Source organism: Papio anubis, chromosome 4, assembly GCF_008728515.1.
Source record: "Papio anubis isolate 15944 chromosome 4, Panubis1.0, whole genome shotgun sequence".
NCBI classification, from domain to species: Eukaryota; Metazoa; Chordata; class Mammalia; order Primates; family Cercopithecidae; genus Papio; species Papio anubis.
Genome location: NC_044979.1, coordinates 72102083 through 72126469, shown reverse-complemented (window position 1 = coordinate 72126469; position 24387 = coordinate 72102083). Strand labels below are relative to the sequence as shown.

General features: G+C 37.3%; 1 protein-coding gene across 4 annotated transcripts; it reads left to right on the top strand.

The window, feature by feature from the left end:
- Positions 1–369: 369 nt before the first annotated feature.
- On the top strand, positions 370–18985 carry SAMD9 (sterile alpha motif domain containing 9). 4 transcript variants are annotated; one of them, XM_017956960.3, is made up of 4 exons: positions 370–533; positions 3541–3617; positions 11579–11738; positions 12390–18985. In XM_017956960.3, the coding sequence occupies exon 4, from the start codon at positions 12398–12400 to the stop codon at positions 17162–17164; it is 4767 nt and encodes a 1588-aa protein (XP_017812449.1). In that variant the 5' UTR covers positions 370–533; positions 3541–3617; positions 11579–11738; positions 12390–12397; the 3' UTR covers positions 17165–18985. The 4 variants fall into 4 exon arrangements, with proteins under 4 accessions (XP_017812449.1, XP_017812448.1, XP_021791736.1 ...); XM_017956959.3 differs by lacking the exon at positions 3541–3617; XM_021936044.2 differs by lacking the exon at positions 11579–11738.
- Positions 18986–24387: the final 5402 nt, after the last annotated feature.

Genomic DNA, 24387 nt, shown 5'->3' with positions numbered 1-24387 from the left:
ATTCTTTATACTTTAGGAAAGCAGAAATGGACAGTAACTCCACCCTTAAAGGCCAGTGAAATACTGACCTAGAGTATCTCCAACCCGGCACTCCACAAGGCTGGGACTGCAATGTAAACTCATATTCCCAAGGGATCAATTAAGCCAGAATATCCCACAGTTTGTGGGATATTCCTTCAGATTTTAACCAAGCAGACCAGAAGGTGGTATAGAGCCATAGCTTATAAAAAAGCATTTCAGATAGAAAAGGCCATGTTATAATTTCAGATCTGAGAAATGAAACTGAAACAAAACCTACGTTCTTCCTTCCCCCAACTTCCCCATTGTTAAGCACGCCCTGTTGTTTCTGAGCCAATTAGAGCTTGCTATGAGATAGAAGCAGATAACACATAGACTTCCGTTAAAATCAGAATGAGGAAAATACTTTTCTCTAGCATCGCAGGAGGAAGAAAACAAACACATCAGATATTTTCAGCACCAAAAGAGATGGTTTTCCCCACATACATGTAAAAGAAATTTGCAAGACTATCTAGGTAAGTACAATATCTATTATTAATATTGTTCTTACTATCTATAGCAGCATTTTATTGAATAGAAAGAAATATACTTTTTAATTAGAAGATTTAAATATACCTCAAAACAAAAAATAGTATTCTAAGCCTAGAAATTCAAGACTATTTGTTGCTGTGACAGGAGCCTGCTTTGTATTAGTTGAAAAATTAGTCATACGTTTCATTAAAGATGCAGTTGAAAACTACAGACACTTTTATTGATGAAATCTCCCACGGCATAACAGCATCTTCAGAAAGAACAAACAGGCCAGGTGTGGTAGCCTGTAATTTGAGCACTTTGGAAGGCAAGGACATGAGAATTGTTTGAGGCCAGGAATTCAAAATTAGCTTGGGCAACATAGCAAGACCCTACCTAGCAAGATTCCTACCAAAAAAAAATAGCTGGATGTGGTGGCACGCAGCTGTAGTCCTAGCTGCTTTGGAGGCTGAGGCAGAAGGATTGCTTGAGCCTGAGAATTTAAGGTTACAGGGAGCTATAATTGCACCACTGCACTCCAGCATAGGCAACAGAATGAGACCGTGTCTCAAAGAAAAAAAAAAGGAAAAGAAAAAGAAAAAGGAAAAATAGGTAAAGAACAGGTAATGAAAACTTAAAAGTACTTTAATCAAACATACCTTCCACCATCTACTCTAAGAAATAAGTAGCTTCCAGAAAACAAAGCTCTCTGAGAGTTTCTCAAATACTGTTGTTGGATGACATGTATAGGAAGACAGACAGACAGATAGACTACTATGGGAAGTCTTTGGAATTATGGCAGCTTTATGTGCCTGGCAAAAATACTAGGCTTATGTCTAATTTCTCCCCGAAGGAAACACTAAGATAATGCAAGAGGGTTGGGGGATCACATTTCTGAATGAAGTGCTGACCTTCAGCTCCCTTTAGAAAAGTTAACAAACCCTACAGTTTAACACCAACTAGAGTTAAAAAAATGTATGTGGGTTCAATCGGTAACAAAGTGTTTCCTGCTAAGATTCTCAGAACCAAATTTTCAGGTCAGTTTTTAAAGTATACAGTATCAAAACCAGTAATTTTGGGCACTAATTTTACTCCATGATTTCACCTTTTTCCCCCTACCATTATTTAGCCTTCCCCATGATTTCTTTACCTAACGGTTTTAATATATGTGTGATCCTGTATTACTTTCTAAATATTTCACCTAAAAAACATTTTGGAACAAGAGAGGATATAAAGAAATCATAAATATGTAAAATATCTATGAACAGTGGCATAAATACCTATGAATGGTGGCATATTATTTTCTCCAAGAGTGACATCATCAACAATTTTTTAAAAACAATTTATTGAAAGGTACAGCTATCAATAATCTGACAAAAGCTTTAGGGGAAGAAGCGTGAAAGTGTAACCTGTTCAATGACATTTGAAATATTCATAATCTCTCTAGTAGAGAAAACAGTCAAAGGTCACTTCTTTATTATTTGCTTACTTTCCCAACCAAATGTTCAGGCCCAGTTCTCCATCTCCCACATTCTTATATGAGAACTTGACTTTATGTTTTTACATATAATGGTATGCAGTTCTTGCATAAATCAAATAATCCATCTAATTCACCACTCGTTCTCATCATCTAGTTTATGACATATCACCCAGAGAGTAAGGACTGTGACTGTGTCTGTAAAACTGTGAAAGGTTCAAGTTGATGAAGGAAGTCAGGGAGACCCCAGGAAAAGGGTACTGGTGGGATGGGGCGAGATGGGGGATGAGAGTCATGGGTATGAGGCCTCAGGAGCCAGGGCACACTAGCAGCAGGATAATCAGGGACCCCTGCTTTATGTTAAATAGTGTGGGTGTAACAAAAGGGAACATACTTTCATAGGGTGGAGTAGATGTGACTCAGCAAATGGATACAAGAAAGTGACTTAGATTAGAACAGTCACTAGACGAGGGTGTAGTCAGCTTTTAGATAACTCTAAAACCAGTATGAATCAACACTGAGTCGGATGCAGAAGTCAAAAGCTCATAATCTGGGGCTGCAATAATAAACACCTAGCAAAACTTTAGGACCTCACATACCATTGAATTCACAATTATCCTTGGTTCATAACACACCATCATCTTTTTTATGCAAATGTCTCTTTTATTTTATTCATCCGTTTATTTATTTTCTAATGTATTTTGGAGGCATTATTGGCTTTTTAAATACGGCATAACTTATATACAATGAACAAACTTAAGGGTAAGCCTCTATGAAATTTTTATATGTACTTACCTGTGCAACCACTACCCATATCAAGATATAAAATATTTCCATCACCCCAGAAGTTTTCCTTGTGTTCCTTCCCAGAAAATATCTACCCCCAACATCATTCTGACTTCTATGACAGATTACTTTTGCCTATTCTTAAACTATATAAGTAGAATTCTACAATATGTTTTCTGTTGTAACTGGCTTATTTCACACAGTATGATGTGAGATTCTTTCATGTTGTTGCCTGTATCAGTACTTTAATCGTTTTCATGAGAATTGCAGATCCAAAGGGTAGGTATATATTTAACTTCACAAAAACTGACAGCTTCTTAAAGTGGCTGAAACAATATACATTCCAACAGGCAATGTATGAGAGCTCCATTGACTCCACATCTTCACCAACATTTGGCGTTACCAGTCTTTCATTTTAGCCATTCTGGTAGGCATGTAATATTATCTTGTTGTAATTTTACTTTGCATATCCATTATAGTAAAGATTTTGGAATCTAATTGCACTTCATTACACCCGCCTCTGTGACTACCAAAATCCCCACTGGTTTCTCCTCCTCCCAGTAGGCCAAGTCTAATCCTTAAACCCAACCCCAAATCAACAAATGCCCCCAAAGCTTACCTAGACAGGAATCTTTTCCTCTCTGGAATTTTAGTTCATCCTGTCCTTGTCATCTGGTCTATTGATGACTTGGTGATTACTTAAAAATATGAGTTTTGCAGTTTTTCGGATTTTGTTCTCATTGTTGCAGTGGGTGAGTAGGTGGCCTTTTGTGATCTCCTACATCCTGAAACTGAGACTCCTTTGGTTTCTTCTAGAGTCAGTTTGGTAAGCTATATTTTTTAAGAATTTGCTAATTAATCTCAGTTTTCAATTTATTCAGTTAAAGTTGGTTGGAATAACATCCAAACCCTTTCATTTTTAAAGTATCTAATATTGTTTACTTGTATCTAATATTGCTTATTTTATCAATTGAATAACTATTTGAATTATTAATTGAATTATTTAATGAATTAAATTAGCAATTTAATTCATTAAATAATTCAATTAATAAATTAATTAATATTGCTTATTTTATTTTTTGGTTAATCATTCCATGGATGTGTCAATTTTATTACTTTTTATCTCTTGGACTTCATTGAGTCTCTCTTGTCATTTTGTTTTCCATTTTATAAATTTCTACTTTTATCTTTATTTTTTTCTTTCTTCTTATTTCAGGTTTATTCTGTTGTTGTTCTTTGAATTTATCAAATTGGCATTTAGTTCATACTTTTCAGTCATTCTTCCTTTTTTTAAATTATACTTTAAGTTCTAGGGTACATATGCACAACATGCATGTTTGTTACATATGTACACATGTGCCATGTTGGTGTGCTGCACCCATTAACTCATCATTTACGTTAGGTATATCTCCTAATGCTATCCCTGCCCCCTCCCCCCACCCCACAACAGGCCCCAGTGTGTGATGTTCACCACCCTGTGTCCTAGTATTCTCATTGTTCACTTCCCACCTGTGAGTGTGAACACGTGGTGTTTGGTTTTCTGTCTTTGTGATAGTTTGCTCAGAATGATAGTTTCCAGTTTCATCCATGTCCCTACAAAGGACATGAACACATCCTTTTGTATGGCTGCATAGTAGTCCATGGTGTATATGTGCCACATTTACTTAATCCAGTCTATCATTGATGGACATTTGGGTTGCTTCCAAGTCTTTGCTATTGTGAATAGTGCCACAATAAACATACGTGTGCATTTGTCTTTATAGCAACATGATTTATAATCCTTTGGATACATAACCAGTAAAGGGATGACTGAGACAAATGGTATTTTTAGGTCTAGATCTTTGAGGAATCGCCACACTGTCTTCCACAATGGTTGAACTAGTTTACAGTCCCACCAACAGTGTAACAGTGTTCCTATTTCTCCACATCCTCTCCAGCATCTGTTGTTTCCTGACTTTTTAATGATCGCCATTCTAACTGGTGTGAGATGGTATCTCATTGTGGTTTAGATTTGCATTTCTCTGATGGCCAGTGATGATGAGCATTTTTTCATGTGTCTGTTGGCTGCATAAATGTCCTCTTTTGAAAAGTCTGTTCTTGTCCTTTGCCCACTTTTTGATGGGGTTGTTTGATATTTTCTTGTAAATTTGCTTAAGTTCTTTGTAGATTCCAGATATTAGCCCTTTGTGAGATTGGTAGATTGTAAAAATTTTCTCCCATTCTGTAAGTTGCCTGTTCACTCTGATGGTAGTTTCTTTTGCTGTGCAGAAGCTCTTTAGTTTGTCAGTTTTGGCTTTTGTTGACATTGCTTTTTGTGTTTTAGTTATGAAGTCCTTACCTATGTCTATGTCCTGAATGGTATTGCCTAGGTTTTCTTCTAGGTTTTTTATGGTTTTAGGCCTAACATTTAAGTCTTTAATCCATCTTGACTTAATTTTTGTATAAGGTGTAAGGAAAGGATCCAGTTTTAGCTTTCTACATATGGCTAGCCAGTTTTCCCAGAACCATTTATTAAATAGGGAATCCTTTCCCCATTTATTGTTTTTGTCAGGTTTGTCAAAGATCAGATGGTTGTAGATATGTGGTATTATTTCTGAGGGCTCTGTTCTGTTCCATTGGTGTATATCTCTGTTTTGGTACCAGTACCATGCTGTTTTGGTTACTGTAGCCTTGTAGTATAGTTTGAAGTCAGGGAGTGTGATGCCTCCAGGTTTGTTCTTTTGGCTTAGGATTGTCTTGGCATTGTGGGCTCTTATTTTTGGTTCCATATGAACTTTAAAGTAGTTTTTTTCCAATTCTGTGAAGAAAGTCATTGGTAGCTTAATGGGGATGGCATTGAATCTATAAATTACCTTGGGCTGTATGGCCATTTTCACGATATTGATTCTTCCTATCCATGAGCATGGAATGTTCTTTTGTTTGTTTGTGTCCTCTTTTATTTCATTTATTTTATTTTATTTTTTCTTACATTTTGTTTTATTTTATTCTTTTTTAAATTCTTATTTTATTTTATTCTTTTATTTTATTTGTATTTCATTGAGCAGTGGTTTGTAGTTCTCCTTGAAGAGGTCTTTCACATCCCTTTTAAGTTGGATTCTAGGTATTTTATTCTCTTTAAAGCAATTGTGAATGGGAGTTCACTCATGATTTGGCTCTCTGTCTGTTTTTGGTGTATAGGAATGCTTTTGATTTTTGCACATTGATTTTGTATCATGAGACTTGACTGAAGATGCTTATCAGTTTAAGGAGATTTTGGTCTGAGATGATGGGGTTTTCTAAACATACAATCATGTCATCTGCAAACAGGGACAATTTGACTTCCTTCTTTCCTAACTGAATACCCTTTATTTCTTTCTCCTGCCTGATTGCCCTAGCCAGGACTTCCAACACTATGTTGAATAGGAGTGGTGAGAGAGGACATCCCTGTCTTGTGCCAGTTTTCAAAGGGAATGCTTCCAGTTTTTGCCATTATGATATTGGCTGTGGGTTTGTCATAAATAGCTCTTATTATTTTGAGATATGTCCCATCAATACCTAGTTTATTGAGAGTTTTTAGCATGAAGTGCTGTTGAATATTGTCAAAGGCATTTTCTGCATCTATTGAGAGAATCATGTGGTTTTTATCTTTGGTTCTGTTTATATGATGTATTACATTTATTGATTTGCATATGTTGAACCAGCCTTGCATCCCAGGGATGAAGCCAACTTGATCTTGGTGGATAAGCTTTTTGATGTGCTGCTGGATTCGGTTTGCCAGTATTTTATTGAGGATTTTTGCATCGATGTTCATCAGGGATATTAGTCTAAAATTCTTTTTTGTTGTTGTTGTATCTCTGCAAGGCTTTGGTATCAGGATGATGCTGATAAAATGCATTAGGGAGGACTCCCTCTTTTTCTATTGATTGGAATAGTTTCAGAAGGAATGGTACCAGCTCCTCTTTGTGCCTCTGGTAGAATTTGACTGTGAATCTGTCTGGTCCTAGACTTTTTTTCTTTGGTAGGCTATTAATTGTTGCTTCAATTTCAGAACCTGTTATTGGTCTATTCAGGGATTCAACTTCTTCCTGGCTTAGTCTTGGGAGGGTATATGTGTGCGGGAATTTATCCATTTCTTCTAGATTTTCTAGTTTATATGCATAGAGGTTTTTACAGTATTCTCTGATGGTAGTTTGGATTTCTGTGGGATCGGTGGTAATATCTCCTTTATCATTTGTTATTGCGTCTATTTGATTCTTCTCTCTTTTCTTCTTTATTAATCTTGCTAGCGGTCTATCAATTTTGTTGATCTTTTCAAAAAACCAACTCCTGGATTCATTGATTTTTTGGAGGGTTTTTTTGTGTCTCTATCTCCTTCAGTTCTGCTCTGATCTTAGTTATTTCTTGCCTTCTGCTAGCTTTTGAATGTGTTTGCTCTTGCTTCTGTAGTTGTTTTAATTGTGATGTTAGGGTGTCAATTTTAGATCTTTCCAGCTTTCTCTTGTGGGCATTTGGTGCTATAAATTTCCCTCTACACACTGCTTTAAATGTGTCCCAGAGATTCTGGTATGTTGTGTCTTTGTTCTCACTGGTTTCAAAGAACATCTTTATTTCTGCTTTCATTTCGTTAGGTACACAGTAGTCGTTCAGGAGCAGGTTGTTCAGTTTCCATGAAGTTGAGCGGTTTTGAGTGAGTTTCTTAATCCTGAGTTCTAATTTGATTGCACTGTGGTCTGAGAGACAGTTTGTTATAATTTCTATTCTTTTACATTTGTTGAGGAGTACTTTACTTCCAGCTATGTGGTCAATTTTGGAATAAGTGTGATGTGGTGCTGAGAAGAATATATATTCTGTTGATTTGGGGTGGAGAGTTCTGTAGATGTCTATTAGGTCCACTTGGTGCAGAGCTGAGTTCAAGTCCTGGATATCCTTGTTAACTTTCTGTCTCATTGATCTGTCTAATGTTGACAGTGGGGTGTTAAACTCTCCCATTATTATTGTACGGGAGTCTAAGTCTCTTTGCAGGTCTCTAAGGACTTGCTTTATGAATCTGAGTGCTCCTGTATTGTGTGCATATATATTTAGGATAGTTAGCTCTTCTTCTTGAATTGATCCCTTTACAGTTATGTAATGGCCTTGTCTCTTTTGATCTTTGTTGGTTTAAAGTCTGTTTTATCAGAGACTAGGATTGCAACCCCTGCTTTTTGTTTTGTTTTGTTTTGTTTTCCATTTGCTTGGTAGATCTTCCTCCATCCCTTTATTTTGAGCCTATGTGTATCTCTATGCATGAGATGGGTCTCCTGAATACAGCACACTGATGAGTCTTGACTCTATCCAATTTGCCAGTCTGTGTCTTTTAACCGGACGTTTTAGCCCATTTACACTTTAGGTTAATATTGTTATGTGTGAATTTCATCCTGTCATTATGAGGTTAGCTGGTTATTTTGCTCATTAGTTGATGCAGTTTCTTCCTAGCATCGATGGTCTTTACAATTTGACATGTTTTTGCAGTAGCTGGTACAAGTTGTTCCTTTCCATGTTTACTGCTTCCTTCAGGAGCTCTTGTATAGCAGGCCTGGTGGTGACAAAATCTCTCAGCATTTGCTTGTCTGTAAAGGATTTTATTTCTCCTTCACTTATGAAACTTAGTTTGGCTGGATATGAAATTCTGGGTTGAAAATTCTTTTCTTTAAGAATGTTGAATATTGGCCCCCACTCTCTTCTGGCATGTAGATTTTCTGCCAAGAGATCCACTGTTAATCTGATGGGCTTCCCTTTGTGGGTAACCCAATCTTTCTCTCTGGCTGCCCTTAACATTTTTTCCTTCATTTCAACTTTGGTGAATCTGACAATTATGTGTCTTGGAGTTGCTCTTCTCAAGGAGTATCTTTGTGGCATTCTCTGTATTTCCTGAATTTTAATGTCTGCCTGCCTTGCTAGGCTGGGGAAGTTCTACTGGATAATATCCTGAAGAGTGTTTTCCAACTTGGTTCTATTCTCCCCGTCATGTTCAGGTACACCAATCAGATGTAGATTTGGTCTTTTCACATAATCCCATATTTCTTGGAGGCTTTGTTTGTTTCTTTTTACTGTTTTTTCTCTAAACTTCTCTTCTCGTTTAATTTCATTCATTTGATCTTGAATCACTGATACCCTTTCTTCCACTTGATTGAATTGGCTACTGAAGCTTGTGTATGCAACATGTAGTTCTTGTGCCATGGTTTTCAGCTCCATCAGGTCATTTAAGGTCTTCTCTACACTGTTTATTCTAGTTAGCCATTCGTCTAATCTTTCTTCAATGTTTTTAACTTCTTTGCGATGGATTTGAATATCCTCCTTTAGCTCAGAGAAGTTTGTTATTACCGATCACCTGAAGCCTGCTTCTCTCAATTCATCAAAGTCATTCTCTGTCCAGCTTTGCTCCATTGCTGGTGAGGAGCTGCATTCCTTTGGAGGAGAAGAGGCGCTCTGATTTTTAGAATTTTCAGCTTTTCTGCTCTGGTTTCTCCCCATCTTTGTGATTTTATCTACCTTTGGTCTTTGATGATGGTGACATACAGATGGGGTTTTGGTGTGGATGTCCTTTCTGTTTGTTAGTTTTCCTTCTAACAGTCAGGACCCTCAGCTGCAGGTCTGTTGGAGTTTGCTGGAGGTTCACTCCAGACCCTGTTTGCCTGGGTATCACCAGCGGAGGCTGCAGAACAGCAAATATTGCAGAGCAGTAAATGTTGCTGCCTGATCCTTCCTCTGGAAGCTTCATCTCAGAGGGGCACCTGGCTGTATGAGGTGTCGGTAGGCCCCTAATGGGAGGTGTCTCCCAGTCTGCAGGAGTTTCTGCTGCCTTTTGTTCAGCTATGCCCTGCCCACAGAGGTGGAGTCTACAGAGGCAGGCAGGCCTCCTTGAGCTGCAGTGGGCTCCACCCAGTTCGAGGTTCCTGGCCACTTTGTTTACCTACTCAATCCTCAGCAATGGCAGACGCCCCTCCCCTAGCCTTGCTGCTGCCTTGCAGTTCAATCTGAGACTGCTGTGCTAGCAGTGAGTGAGGCTCCATGGGTGTGGGACCCTCTGAGCCAGGTGCGGGATATAATCTTCTGGTGTGCCATTTGCTAAGACCATTGGAAAAGTGCAGTATTAGGGTGGGAGTGTCCAAATTTTCCAAGTACCGTCTGTCATGGCTTCCCTTGGCTAGGAAAGGGAATTTCCCAACCACTTGCACTTCCTGGGTGATGTGATGCCCTCCCCTGCTTCAGCTCACACTCCATGGACTACACCCACTGTCTGACAAGCCCCAGTGAGATGAACCTGGTACCTCAGTTGAAAATGCAGAAATCACCCATCTTCTTCATTGTTCACACTGGAAGCTATAGACTGGAGCTGTTCCTATTTGGCCATCTCGAAACCTGGCCCTGTGCTTTAGACTTGGCACCCTATGGCTTGACGAGGTGACACTGTGTCCATGTGCGTGTGAAGGGAGAATGGCTGAAGGTACTTGCGGTCCCCCAGACAAAATCCGCGGACGTGGGTCACACCCATGCACACATGCAGCAGGGGTCTTAGCCATACAGGTGCACGGCAGGGCACACCCATTCTTCCATTTTTATAAATACATACAAGGCTATACATATTTCTGCAAGTATTGTAGACATTGTTCCTTACAACTTTTTATATGCAGCATTTTTATTACTGCTCGGTTCTAAATATTTTTCTCTTTAATGGATACCATTGCAGTTTTTTATTTTTTGAGTAACATTTTATTTGAGATTATTGTAGATTCATATGTAGTTGCAAGAAATAATTTGATATTCTGTGTACTCTTTACCTAACTTCCCCAATTGTAAAATCTTATAAAATTATAGTACAAAATCGCAACCAAGATATTGCCTATCTTTGCCTATTTTGTATTGATATACCTGTAAGGTATGTCGCTTATTCACTTTCTGTGCATACCGCAGTTACATAATGAAAAAAATAATAGCTTAAACCTTGGACCATGGCTCTGGCATCTTCACGTCTTGAAAGGAACGTAAATCCTAATCCTGAGTTTGTCTCTGCCACTAGAAAGCAATATTTCTGTGTGTTATTTCATGAACATGGTCCTATATAATAATTTATCTGCCATCATTCCCCAGGCTGCCTCCATTATTTAATTTGATGCCTCCCATGACAAATGAAAGTTTAGTTCATTAAAATGACTCACAGTTTTGGATTTTACTTAAAGCTGACTATTATTATTTTCATTTCATTTTTTCTAACCATTGCTATATTTGTGTAGCCTAGATTGACATTAATTTTTCGGATAGGAGTCTGCAAATTTGCAAACTAAATAATTATGCCATGAGTTATTGCTCAGGAATCAGCTCTTATCAATTATCATGTGAAAAATTACTTTAATACAACAGTAGCCAACAAGTTCACTACTCAGCAAGCTATTCCAGATGACACAGAGCAGAACAGCTCACAGACAAAATTAAGATGCTTGAAGGATATATTTTTTAAAATCAATTAAAATACACAACAAGGCCAGGCGCAGTGGCTCACACCTGTAATCCCAGCACTTTGGGAGGTGGAGGCAGGAGGATCACTTGAACCCAGGAGGCAGAGGTTGCAATGAGCCAAGATGGCACCATTGCACTCCACCTGGGCAACAAGAGCAAAACTTCATCTTAAAAAAAAAAAAAATTAAAATACCCAACAACAACAACAAAGAGGTGGGCAACACATCTTGGATAAAGAACAAGAAGAGTAGAAGGATCTCATTATCTCAGTTGTGCTAGTTAATATATCTTCTCTCTTCCTCTCTGATGTTTCAGCATTCTCCACTGACTGTTCAATTTTGAGAACCAGAGTTGAGGTCTGTTTAAAGGGGCTCGGCAGATGGAAGAAGTCATGGGTCAATGACATACACTTGCTCTAATCAGAGAAATGCAGAGGGATTAGTATGCCTGACCACAGATAAAGGTCATTAGCCTGGTAAGCTACTATGGATTTTACTGATATTTCTTCAATGGAGAACACAAATTATTAGAATGGGTGTCACCAAATAAGTAACCCAATTAAGACCTCAAAAACAGCAAGTGCTTCACGTGTGTCTCTTGAATATTTACTATTTGGTTCTTACATCCCTTTCTAACTATGTTTAATACTCATATGCTCTATTTACCTTATCTATGTCTATCATGATGTATCTGACAAACTTGATTCTAATTCAGTTTCAAATATCCTTCTTTTTCCTCTTATTTTCTATATCAGAATTGAATGTTCTTAAATAATACAGCAAACACACATTATAGCAAACAATCATTAATAAGGATAAACTATCTCTATATATACTGACTGGAAGCATTCCCAAAATTTACTGAGTGAATGAAGCCAGAGAATTATGTATAGTATGCCACAATTTATGTGGGAAAAGGGTGATCATGTGGTTCTATTTGGTATTCTTTCTCTGGAGGGATGCAGAGGAAACTGGTAACAGTCATGTTCTCTCAAGAGATAATTCATTGGCATATCCTATTTAACTTTCTAAATTTTGAAAATTATGTATATATTATCTACTAAAATTGATTGTGTCAAAATTTTACTTTTAATAATACTAAATAATTTTTCTTTTTCTACATGTAGGTATCAGAATGGCAAAGCAACTGAACCTTCCACAAAATACAGATGATTGGACCAAAGAGGATGTAAATCGGTGGTTAGAAAGTCACAAGATTGACCAAAAACACAGGGAAATTTTGACTGGACAAGATGTGAATGGAGCAGTCTTGAAGTGGTTAAAAAAAGAACATCTTGTTGATATGGGCATCACACATGGACCAGCTATTCAAATAGAAGAACTATTCAAAGAATTGCAGAAAACAGCCATTGAAGATTCAATTCAGACATCTAAGATGAGAAAGCCCAGTAAAAATGCTCCTAAAGACCAAACCGTGTCTCAAAAGGAAAGTAGAGAAACTTCAAAGCAAAAACAAAAGGATAAAGAGAACCCAGATATGGCTAATCCATCTACAATGAGTACAATTGCTAAAGTTTCTGAGTCACTAAAAGTTGAGCTCATAGAAGATAAAATAGATTATACAAAGGAAAGGCAACCATCCATAGACCTGACATGTGTATCATACCCATTTGATGAATTCAGTAATCCATATCGTTACAAGTTGGATTTTATTCTACAGCCTGAAACAGGACCAGGCAATCTCATTGATCCAATACATGAATTCAAAGCCTTCACAAATACAGAAACAGCCACAGAAGAGGATGTTAAGATGAAATTTAGCAATGAGGTTTTCCGATTTGCTTCAGCTTGTATGAATTCACGTACCAATGGCACTATTCATTTTGGAGTCAAAGACAAACCCCATGGGAAAATTGTTGGCGTCAAAGTCACCAGTGATACCAAGGAAGCCCTCATTAACCATTTCAATCTGATGATAAACAAGTATTTTGAAGACCATCAGGTCCAACAAGCAAAGAAGTGCATTCGAGAGCCAAGATTTGTGGAGGTTTTACTGCCAAATAGTACTTTATCTGACAGATTTGTTATTGAAGTGGACATTATTCCACAGTTCTCTGAATGCCAATATGATTATTTCCAGATTAAAATTCAAAATTACAACAACAAAACATGGGAACAAAGTAAAAAATTCTCAGTATTTGTGCGAGATGGGACCAGCTCTAAGGACATTATGAAAAATAAAGCTGATTTCAGAACATTTAAAGCAGATTTTAAAACACTGGCAGAGTCCAGAAAAGCAGCAGAAGAAAAATTCAGAGCAAAAACAAATAAAAAAGAAAGGGAGGGACCAAAGTTGGTTAAATTATTGACAGGAAATCAAGATTTGTTAGATAATTCATACTATGAACAGTACATTCTTGTAACGAATAAATGTCACCCAGATCAAACAAAACACTTAGATTTCCTGAAGGAAATTAAATGGTTTGCTGTGTTGGAGTTCGATCCTGAGTCTAACATCAATGGAGTGGTCCAAGATTACAAAGCAAGCCGAGTAGCAAACCTTCACTTTCCAAGTATATATGTAGAAGGGAAAACCACACCAAATGAGAAGATTTCTACTCTGAATCTTTACCATCAACCGAGCTGGATTTTCTGCAATGGCAGGTCAGACCTTGACAGTGAAAAATATAAACCCTTTGATCCAAGTTCCTGGCAAAGAGAAAGAGCTTCTGATGTCAGGAAACTGATTTCATTTCTTACACATGAAGACATAATGCCAAGAGGGAAGTTTTTGGTGGTATTTCTATTACTATCCTCTGTGGATGACCCAAGAGATCCCCTCATTGAGACTTTCTGTGCTTTCTACCAGGATCTCAAAGGAATAGAAAATATACTGTGTATTTGTGTACAACCACACATATTTCAGGGATGGAAAGATCTACTTGAAGCAAGATTAATAAAACACCAAGATGAAATTTCAAGCCAATGTATTTCTGCTTTAAGCCTTGAAGAGATCAATGGCACTATTCTTAAACTAAAATCTGTGACTCAATCTTCAAAAAGACTTTTACCATCTATTGGTTTATCGACTGTCCTTCTGAAAAAAGAAGAAGATATCATGACTTCTCTGGAAATTATCTGTGAAAATGAATGTGAGGGTACACTGTTAGAGAAGGACAAAAATAAATTCCTTGAATTCAAGGCATCAAAAGAGGAAGACTTCTATCGAGGTGGCAAAGTGTCATGGTGGAACTTCTACTTCTCTTCTGAAAGTTATTCTTCAGCTTTTGTCAAAAGGGATAAATATGAAAGACTTGAAGCAATGATTCAAAACTGCGCAGATTCTTCTAAACCAACATGTACCAAAATTATTCACCTGTATCATCATCCAGGCTGTGGGGGAACTACCTTGGCTATGCACATTCTCTGGGACCTAAGGAAAAAATTCAGATGTGCTGTGCTAAAAAACAAGACAGTGGATTTTTCTGAAATTGGAGAACAGGTAACCAATTTAATCACCTATGGGGCAATGAACCGACAGGACTATGTACCTGTACTGCTCCTTGTTGATGATTTTGAAGAACAAGATAATGTCTATCTTCTGCAGTACTCTATTCAAACAGCTATAGCTAAAAAGTACATTCGATATGAAAAACCTCTGGTGATTATCCTAAATTGTATGAGATCACAAAATCCTGAAAAAAGCGCAAGGATCCCAGACAGCATTGCCGTAATACAGCAACTCTCTCCCAAAGAACAGAGAGCTTTCGAGCTTAAATTGAAAGAAATCAAAGAACAGCATAAAAATTTTGAGGATTTTTATTCCTTTATGATCATGAAAACCAATTTTAATAAAGAATACATAGAAAATGTGGTCCGGAATATCCTGAAAGGGCAGAATATTTTTACCAAGGAAGCAAAGCTCTTTTCTTTTCTGGCTCTTCTTAATTCATATGTGCCTGATACCACCATTTCACTATCACAGTGTGAAAGATTCTTAGGAATTGGAAACAAGAAGGCTTTCTGGGGCACAGAAAAATTTGAAGACAAGATGGGCACCTACTCTACAATTTTGATAAAAACAGAGGTCATTGAATGTGGGAACTACTGTGGAGTACGCATCATTCACTCTTTGATTGCAAAGTTCTCACTGGAAGAATTGAAGAAAAGCTATCACCTGAATAAAAGTCAAATTATGTTGGATATGCTAACTGAGAATTTGTTCTTCGATACCGGTATGGGAAAAAGCAAATTTTTGCAAGATATGCACACACTCCTACTCACAAGACACCGCAATGAACATGAAGGTGAAACAGGAAATTGGTTTTCCCCATTTATTGAAGCATTACATAAAGATGAAGGAAATGAAGCAGTTGAAGCTGTATTGCTTGAAGGTATCCATCGATTCAACCCAAATGCATTCATTTGCCAAGCGTTGGCAAGACATTTCTACATTAAAAAGAAGGACTTTGGCAATGCTCTAAACTGGGCAAAACAAGCAAAAATCATAGAACCTGACAATTCTTATATCTCAGATACACTGGGTCAAGTCTACAAAAGTAAAATAAGATGGTGGATAGAGGAAAACGGAAGAAATGGGAACATTTCAGTTGATGATCTAATTGCTCTTTTGAATTTAGCAGAACAGGCCTCAAGTGCATTCAAAGAATCTCAACAGCAAAGTGAATATAGAGAGTATGAAGTGAAGGAAAGGTTGTATCAGAAGTCAAAAAGGAGGTATGATACTTACAATACCGCTGGTTATCAAGGAGAGATAGAAGTTGGGCTTTACACAATCCAAATTCTCCAGCTCATTCCTTTTTTTGATAATAAAAATGAGCTATCTAAAAGAGATATGGTCAATTTTGTATCAGGAAGTGGTGATATTCCAGGGGATCAAAATGATGAATATAAATTAGCCCTCAAAAACTATATTCCTTATTTAACTAAATTGAAATTTTCTTTGAAAAAGTCCTTTGATTTTTTTGATGAATACTTTGTCCTGCTAAAACCCAGGAACAACATTAAGCAAAATGAAGAGGCCAAAACTCGGAAAAAGGTGGCCGTAAATTTTAAGAAATATACAGATATATTTTGTCTCTTAGAAGAATCACAAGACATAGGTCTTGGATCAAAGTTCAGTGAGCCACTTCAAATAGAGAGATGTCGGAAAAGCCTAGTAGCTTTAAAAGCAGACAAGTTTTCTGGGCTCTTGGAATATCTTATCAAAAGTCAAGAGGATGCTATAAGCACTATGGAAGATATAGTGAACAAATATGCTTTTCTCTTAGAACAATGCACTGTCAAAATCCAGGCAAAAGAAAAGTTAAATTTCATCTTGGCCAACATTATTCTCTCCTGTATCAAACCTACCTCGACATTAGTAAAGCCAGTTGAAAAACTGAAAGATCAGCTTCGAGAAGTCTTGCAACCAATAGGACTGACTTACCGGTTTTCAGAACCTTATTTTCTAGCTTCCCTCTTATTCTGGCCAGAAAATCAACAACTAGATCAACATTCTCAACAAATGAAAGAGTATGCTCAAGCACTGGAAAATTCTTTCAAGGGGCAATATAAACATATGCATCGTACAAAGCAACCAATTGCGTATTTCTTTCTTGGAAAAGGTAAAAGACTGAAAAGACTTGTTCACAAAGGAAAAATTGATCAGTGCTTTGAAAACACAAGAGATATTAATTCCTTGTGGCAGAGTGGAGATGTGTGGAAGGAGGAAAAAGTCCAAGAACTTTTGCTTCGTTTACAAGGTCGAGCTGAAAATAATTGTTTATACATAGAGTATGGAATCAATGAAAAAATCACAATACCCATTACTCCCACTTTTTTAGGTCAACTTAGAAGTGGCAGAAGCATAGAAAAGGTGTCTTTTTACCTGGGATTTTCCATTGGAGGCCCACTTGCTTATGACATTGAAATTGTTTAAGGGTCTGATATTGTTCCTCCAAGAATTTGGTCTCAGTACCACCTAATTTTTTTAGACTCAAGATCGATGCTTTAAACTGGCAAGGTTATAGATACAGCCCCTAGCTCTTCAGACCTGTACATGCAGTATTTAACTTCCTCTTAAACATGTTATGAGTCCTACAAAGACAATAGTGAAAATGGAAGGAGTGAAATATATGAAAAGCAGCAAATGTGTTCCTTGGTTTGGTTAACACCATTGATGACAAAATAATAAGGAGCTATGACTGGAGTCAGAAGAAGTTAGTGTAATAAGCTGGCTACACAGAACCCCACTACTTACCAGGCATTGATTGAAGAAGACTGTCTACTCAAATGGCATTTAGACATTAGAATGTCTGGGAAAATATTTCTCAAAGAGAGCAAAAACCTCTCAAACTGAGTAGCAACATTTATTCTTACTAAGCAGATCATCAATGTGTCATGTACTTGGCACTCAAGGATCTTCCAAAACAGAGGACCAACCAGTCTTCTGAAGGTCATGCCCACAGAAGTCATCAGACCTTACCAAAGTAGGCTGGAGAATTAGATTGCCTTTTCATGCAGTGAGAGTCAGTTAAGCAAAACTAAAATTTGTCTCTATAGCTAATTAGCTTATCAACTCCCCTCCAAACAAACAATTTAAAAAAAAACCTCACACTCAAATTCCACAAGATAATGAACAAAAGGGACTCTTGTGAGAAGACTAATGAGTCTCTCATCCAGAAGATGCCAATGTACTGGCAGATTAACATATAACCTATGTTTTGAACAAAAACAACCAGAGATATGTAATCAAAATGTAATTTTTCCCTAATAAAATTATGGGTATGGGCAGTAATCATTGGCTGCCAAAACCATTAAGTAGAAAGCTGATTAAAAAAAAAAAAAAAAAACAACTTTCTAACGGATTTCTCAAACTGTCACAAATCCTGATAAATATTAACATCACAGAGGAAGACCACACATTATGGGTCTGGAAGTACTATAGGAGTGCACATATCACCCATGAGATGGTCTTGCCAAATAATTAAACCTGAATTTGATCAGGTCTCTGGATCTTATTTTCAATTCAAAAGAAATTAAAAAAAAAAAATCCTACTAACACCACAACAAATATGCAACCAGCGATATCCAGAAAGTAGAAATTCACAGGACAAAAACCTGGTTTCTTCAACCAAAAAAGAAAGAAAGAAATTGCAAAGGACCAAAAAAAGGTTAGGGAATCTATACATTATAAGGGACTTAACAACTAAAGTGAAACACATAGACTTTAGATCCTAATTTGAGCAAAATCTAAAATCAATTATTAGGCAATCAGAAAAATTTGAACACAGACTAGATACTTGAGGATATTAAGGTCCTCTATTATTGATTTGTTAGACGATATAATGATTCCATGGTTATGTTTTTTAAAGAGTTTGTGCCATTCAGAGATACATACTACAGTATTTGTAAATAAATAATATGATCTGGAATTAGTAATTTTGTGTTTAGGGTGTAGGGGTGGTGAAAGGGAAGTCGAACCGAAACAAGATTGGTCCTGAGTTAACAATGGCTGCATGCTGGATACATGTATACTTTTCTCTCTCTTACTGATTGTGCTTTTGAAATTTTCTCTTGTAGAACATTTGGAAAACAAAAACAAAAAAATGTGATTTGTTTCTGTCTTCAAAATCTCATTAGAATTTTTTCACTGGAGGAAGTTTTTCCCTTTTTTCTGCATAAAATTTTAACTCCATAATTTATGGGCTCAATCTTTATTGCTACTTTTTAATTGACAAATAAAAATTTTATGTATTTACGGTGTTCAGCCTGGGCGTTTTGTTTGGCGTATTTGTTTTGATATGGGCGTATACTGTGAAATGACTAAATGAAGGTAATTAATCACCTCTCAAGCCCACTTGTGTGTGTGATGAGAACATTTAAAATCAACTCTCTTAACAATTTTCAAGTATACATTTTTATTAACTATAATCATCGTGTTGTACAATAGATTTCCAAAATTTATTTCTAACTAAAACTTTGTACCCTTTGACCAATATCTCATTTCCCACTACCTCCCCCACTGCCCCTGCAACCCTGGAAACCACCATTCAACTTTCTGCTTCTATGAGTTTAGCTTTTTTAGATTCCACATCTAAGTGAAATCATACAGTATTTGTCTTTCTGTGCCTGGCTCATTTCACTTCAGCTCAATTTTTAAAACATGAAAGAAATCTTCTGGTCAAACGGAGTTTCAATTAGAATGTCCAGTCACCTTTTTCTCTGAAGCCACTTCCCAGTCTGCCCCAGGTTTCAGTTCACTCTACACAGAATTGTCTCTTCTGGAGTCCTGCCTTCCCGGGTGATTCTTTTGAACTCAAATTAAGCCAGTTTAAGCAGATGTTCTGTCCCCCGTGATCTCCCTTGGGGGAACAGGAAACACTTACGGGTGTTTGTTCTGCCATTGGTAGAGAGTGAAGGTAATTTCCAGTTCGGGGAACAACATGTGTTGTAAATTCAGAGGGACACAGGTAAAGCGCTTCAAGTGAAACTTTTGAGGGCCCCCTATCTCAAGGCTTGAGAGAAGGTTCTCATAGGGGTATGAGAGAACTTTCTCCAAAAGAACCTCTTGATAAGCCCTCATTTCCTCAGTGCCAGCGGTGGGCAACCTATGGCCTGTGGCACAAATCAAGCCTACTGCTTGTCTTTGTAAATAAAGTTTTATTGAAACATAGCTCTGCTCATTTGTTGAAGTATCGTCTATGGCTGCTTTTAGACTACAACACAGAGCTGTGTAGCTGCCACAGAAACCCTATGGGCCACAAAGTCTAAAACATTTACTATCTGGCTCTTTACAGGAAGTTTGTTGACCCCTGCTCTATGCGGTTAACTCTTCTATTATGTCTTTATTATAGGTCAACTGTTAAATTGGTTCTTAAACACCCTACTTTGAAAATATGCATTTTGGTTCATCACTTCTTTTGGTATCTGATTTTTATCATTTTAGAGCCAAAGTTAAATTTTAACATTTTTTTAACAGAAAACAAATCAATTTTAATATTTTAATAATTCAGACCCACTTTTCCAAAGAACACCAGTGTAATAAATGTGTGTGAGTTTTCATTTGGAAAATTTAAAAATTCCTAAATTGTGCGGAATCAATTTAACAGGCACCTTGATCTATCATAATTCTCTTTACCTATTAGTTTTATATTTCCTTAGAACTATGAATTTGAGGGAGACACATTTTGACTCCCTAAATTTATATTCTTCTCATATGCAAAATACATTCATTCCATCCCAGTAGCCCCAAATGTCTCACTTGTTCCAACACCAACTCCAATGTCTAAAGTCCAGAGTTCCATCTATATCAGTTATGGGTGAGACTTAAGGTACGACTCTTCATAAGGCAAATTCCTTTCCAAATGTGAGCCTGTAAAATCAAACAAGTTGTGTTTCCAACTACAATGGTAGGACAAGCATAGGATAAACATTCCTGTTCCAAAAGGGAGAAACAGGAAAGAAGATCCCAGGTCCCAAGTAAGTCCAAAACACAAAGCAAACGATATTAAATTTTGAGGTTTGCAAATAATTTTTGACTCCATGCCATGCCTCATGCACTCACTGGAGTGGAAGTTGGGCCCCCAATCCCTCAGACAGCACTGCCTTCATGGCTTTGCTGGGTGCAGCCCATGCAGCAGCTCTTAGGGGTTGAAGTGAAGCCTGAAGCTCTCTCAGGCTGGCACTGCACATTGCACACTGGTGGCTTTACAAGTCTGGGATCTCAGAGATCGTCCTGCCTCCACAATTCCACTAAACATTGCCACAGTGGGGGCTTTCTGCGGTGACCCCAACGCCATAACTCTGTTGGGCATTGCCCTAGTGGGGCCTTTCTGCAGTGGCCCCACTCCTACTGCTCCAATAGAAATTGCCCTAGTAGGGGCTCTCTGTGTAGCCCCATCCCTGTGGCAGCTCCCTGAACTTTTTATGACTTCTCCTCCTGAAGGCTCCACCTCTTAATACTGTCACAAGCGTGATTACTTTTCAACATATAAATTTTGCGAAGACACATTCAGACCGTAACAGAAGGTGAGATTAAAATATTAATGATTTTCTCTTTCACAGGCCAGCAGTTCTCAATTGAACAGAACTCCTGAAGGTCTTTTCAAGCTGCACATTCTATTTCCCAGTTCAAATACAACCTAGGGTAGAAAGACATCAGAATTTTTTTTTTAACTGTCCCTTTGGAAACCACTAATTAGGTCATTGTAGTACACAATAATTTCCAAATTCAGCATTCAAAAAGAAATGTTTATCAACAGTCCTAAAACAAATGGTAGCCTCAATAAAAGAAGTTTAGAAACTATAGCATGCCAAATTTTGCTTTTGGCTATTTAGGATGTTAAAAACAACAAAAAAAAAAAAAAAGAAAAAAGAAAGAAAGAAAGAAGCTCTCAGAAAGTAATACCAAAGGGAAGATTATTTAACTTATTTCTCTAAGAACAATAAAATTATTTTAATTTCTCATTATTTTTATATCCCTTGCTCCTCCAAAGGTCTCCCTGTTGCACAACTTAAAATGTGCTAAAAAAAAAAAAAAAAAAAAAAAAAAAAGAGCTCATATACACTGAAATAATTATAGATTTTTCACTTTCTCTATTGTCAAGAAGCTGATCTCCAATTAAAATGTATATACTATTGTTCTTTGTTCTTTTATGTATTTTTAAAATTTAAATATGTATGTACACCACCATCATAATATCATAGCTAAGTTTTAAATTCTATGGCATCCATTATGGCCTGAAAGTCATACCTCACCTCTGAGAACACTCAGGTAAGTCAAAAGTGCATTGCCTTTCATTAGTGGAAGAAGGGAATTGTTCAGTTTGAAATCCAGAAATCTACCCTTTAGTGATAAGCTATCACCATTTCTTCCTAGTTGAAGTAAATATAATTTAATCCCATGTTTTAGCGATTCACTGAAGTTGATGCTCTGCAAGTGAAATTCCTAGTAAGAAACAGATGACACATTTAAAAGTAGTCCTTTGAGGAGAGTTTAATAAAGAACTATTTTTGAAAGTGTGGATAGGGAGTAGGGAAGTCTCAAGGGATAAAGCAGTGCCCTGAGACTAGCTAGTAGCATGAGGAGCACCTACTATCCTTATTCCTGAAGGGCAAGAGAAGGGAACTGTTAGCAGGATGGTGGTGGGAGTAAGGTGAGGGTGCTTTCTGGAGAGGATTGCTTAATAGGAATTGCGACCTTCAGTAGAGGGATGCAGCCAGCCTGAGGTACCCCACAGGGAGAAAGCCCAGGGGCATAAATAATGTACTTTTACTCTTATTCCTCCCTTTAATCTCCCACCTGTGCTTCCCATTGGTTCAAATTCAACCAGAAACTGGAGGACAAGGGAACCCCCTGATACAGTTCATACAGATCAGCAAGGTACAGAAAAGAGGAAAGCGTATATGGAGGGACAAACAAGATATCCAGCATGGTATCCCTGAAACTCTTTAATTCCTACAACCATCTCCAGTACCCATTTAAGTTTGAAACTTAAATGACATTGACACATGACCTTAAAAAGCAAATTTCTTTCACTATTCCAAGGTGATAACAGTGACATCTTAACTTGATTTTAGTCTTTGTCCATTCACCTAATCTTTCTGTTTTTTAAGAAAGCAGTTGAAGAGGACTTACAGAGAATTATTTAATGGGTACATGCTTGAGAACTGATTTAATTTTGCCTTCGTTCTTAACTATTACTCCCAATACATATCTGTTTCCAATTTATGGAAGTTTTGTGTATGTTTCAGAAGAACTTTAAGCTCCAAAACAGGCGCTATCCTTTCGATCATACCTTGAACCACGTGGCAGGTTTTCAAAGATGTGTGAACATGGTATGTAAACTGACCAAGGTGGGCAGTGAGAGAGTTCTATCCCTTGTATCTCAACTGTGTTTTCTTGCACTGATGCTTTTATTATTACTATTATTTGTTGTTGTTGTTGTTTTCTGTTTGTAGATTATGTTTCTCATTCCCTTGGGAATGCTACAAATATTCTAAGGTTAACACTTTATCTCCCCTTTTCGCCAGGTGTTTTTTCAATCTGTTACTCCAGGTCCTTCAAGAAGTAGATACCAAGAAATGATTAAATGTGTGAAGATTTTATTAGAAAGAAAGCCTAGGAGTAAAAATTGGAGATCTAGTAAGTCAAGGATGCTTCACTTCTCCTTCACTTGGGTCAGATTTTCATCCCAGTTTGATGGCTCTCTCAGTCTTACCAGAATCCAATCATGCTTTCTCTCTCTCTCGGGGTGTGTGTGTGTGTGTGTGTGTGTATTTGGGAGATATAACAGTCTGTTTGTGAGAGTGACTCATATATATGTGTATATATATGATATATCATATATATGTGTAACGTATATATATAACGTGATATATGTGTATATATCACATATATATGTCATATGTCATATATATGTTATATATATGTCACTCTATATAAGACGTGTGTGTGTGTGTTTGTGTGTGTGTGTCTTAGCTAGGCACAGTGGCTCGCATCTGTAATCCCATGTTTGAGGAGGCTGGGGCAGTAGGTTTGCTTGAGGCCATGAGTTTGAGACCAGCATGGACAACAGAGTGAGACCCCTTCTCTACAAAAATTTCCAAAATTAGCTGGGAGTGGTGGGAAATACCTGTGGTCCCAGCTACTTGGGAGGCTGGGGTGGGATGATAACTTGAGCCAAGAAGTTCAAGATTGCAGGGAGCTATGATTGCACTACTGCATTCTAGCTTGGGTGACAGAGCTAGACCCTGTCTCTAAAATAATATATACATACATACATACATACATACATACATACATACGGAAGAAGAAAGTAGACAAAACCAGTCTACCAGATTCCAAGACTTATTATTTAGCTATAGTGATCAAGGCTGTGTGGTATTGGCAGAGGGACAGACACAATGGGATAGAATGGAGACTCCATAAATAAACCCACACAACATGCTCAATTGATTTTTGACAAAGATATGAAACCAATTCAATGGGGAAAGGATAACCTTTTCAACAAATGGTATGAAGCAGTTAAATATCCATAGGCCAAACAATGAACCTCGACCTGAATCTCACATCTTTTTCAAAAATTAACTCTAGAAGGATCACAGACTTGAGATGCACACACACACACACACACACACACACACAGAGAGAGAGAGAGA

Bases quoted from the DNA above. Each gene is read 5' to 3' on its own strand.
- SAMD9 (XM_003896326.5), top strand. From the start codon at position 12,398: ATGGCAAAGCAACTGAACCTTCCACAAAATACAGATGATTGGACCAAA.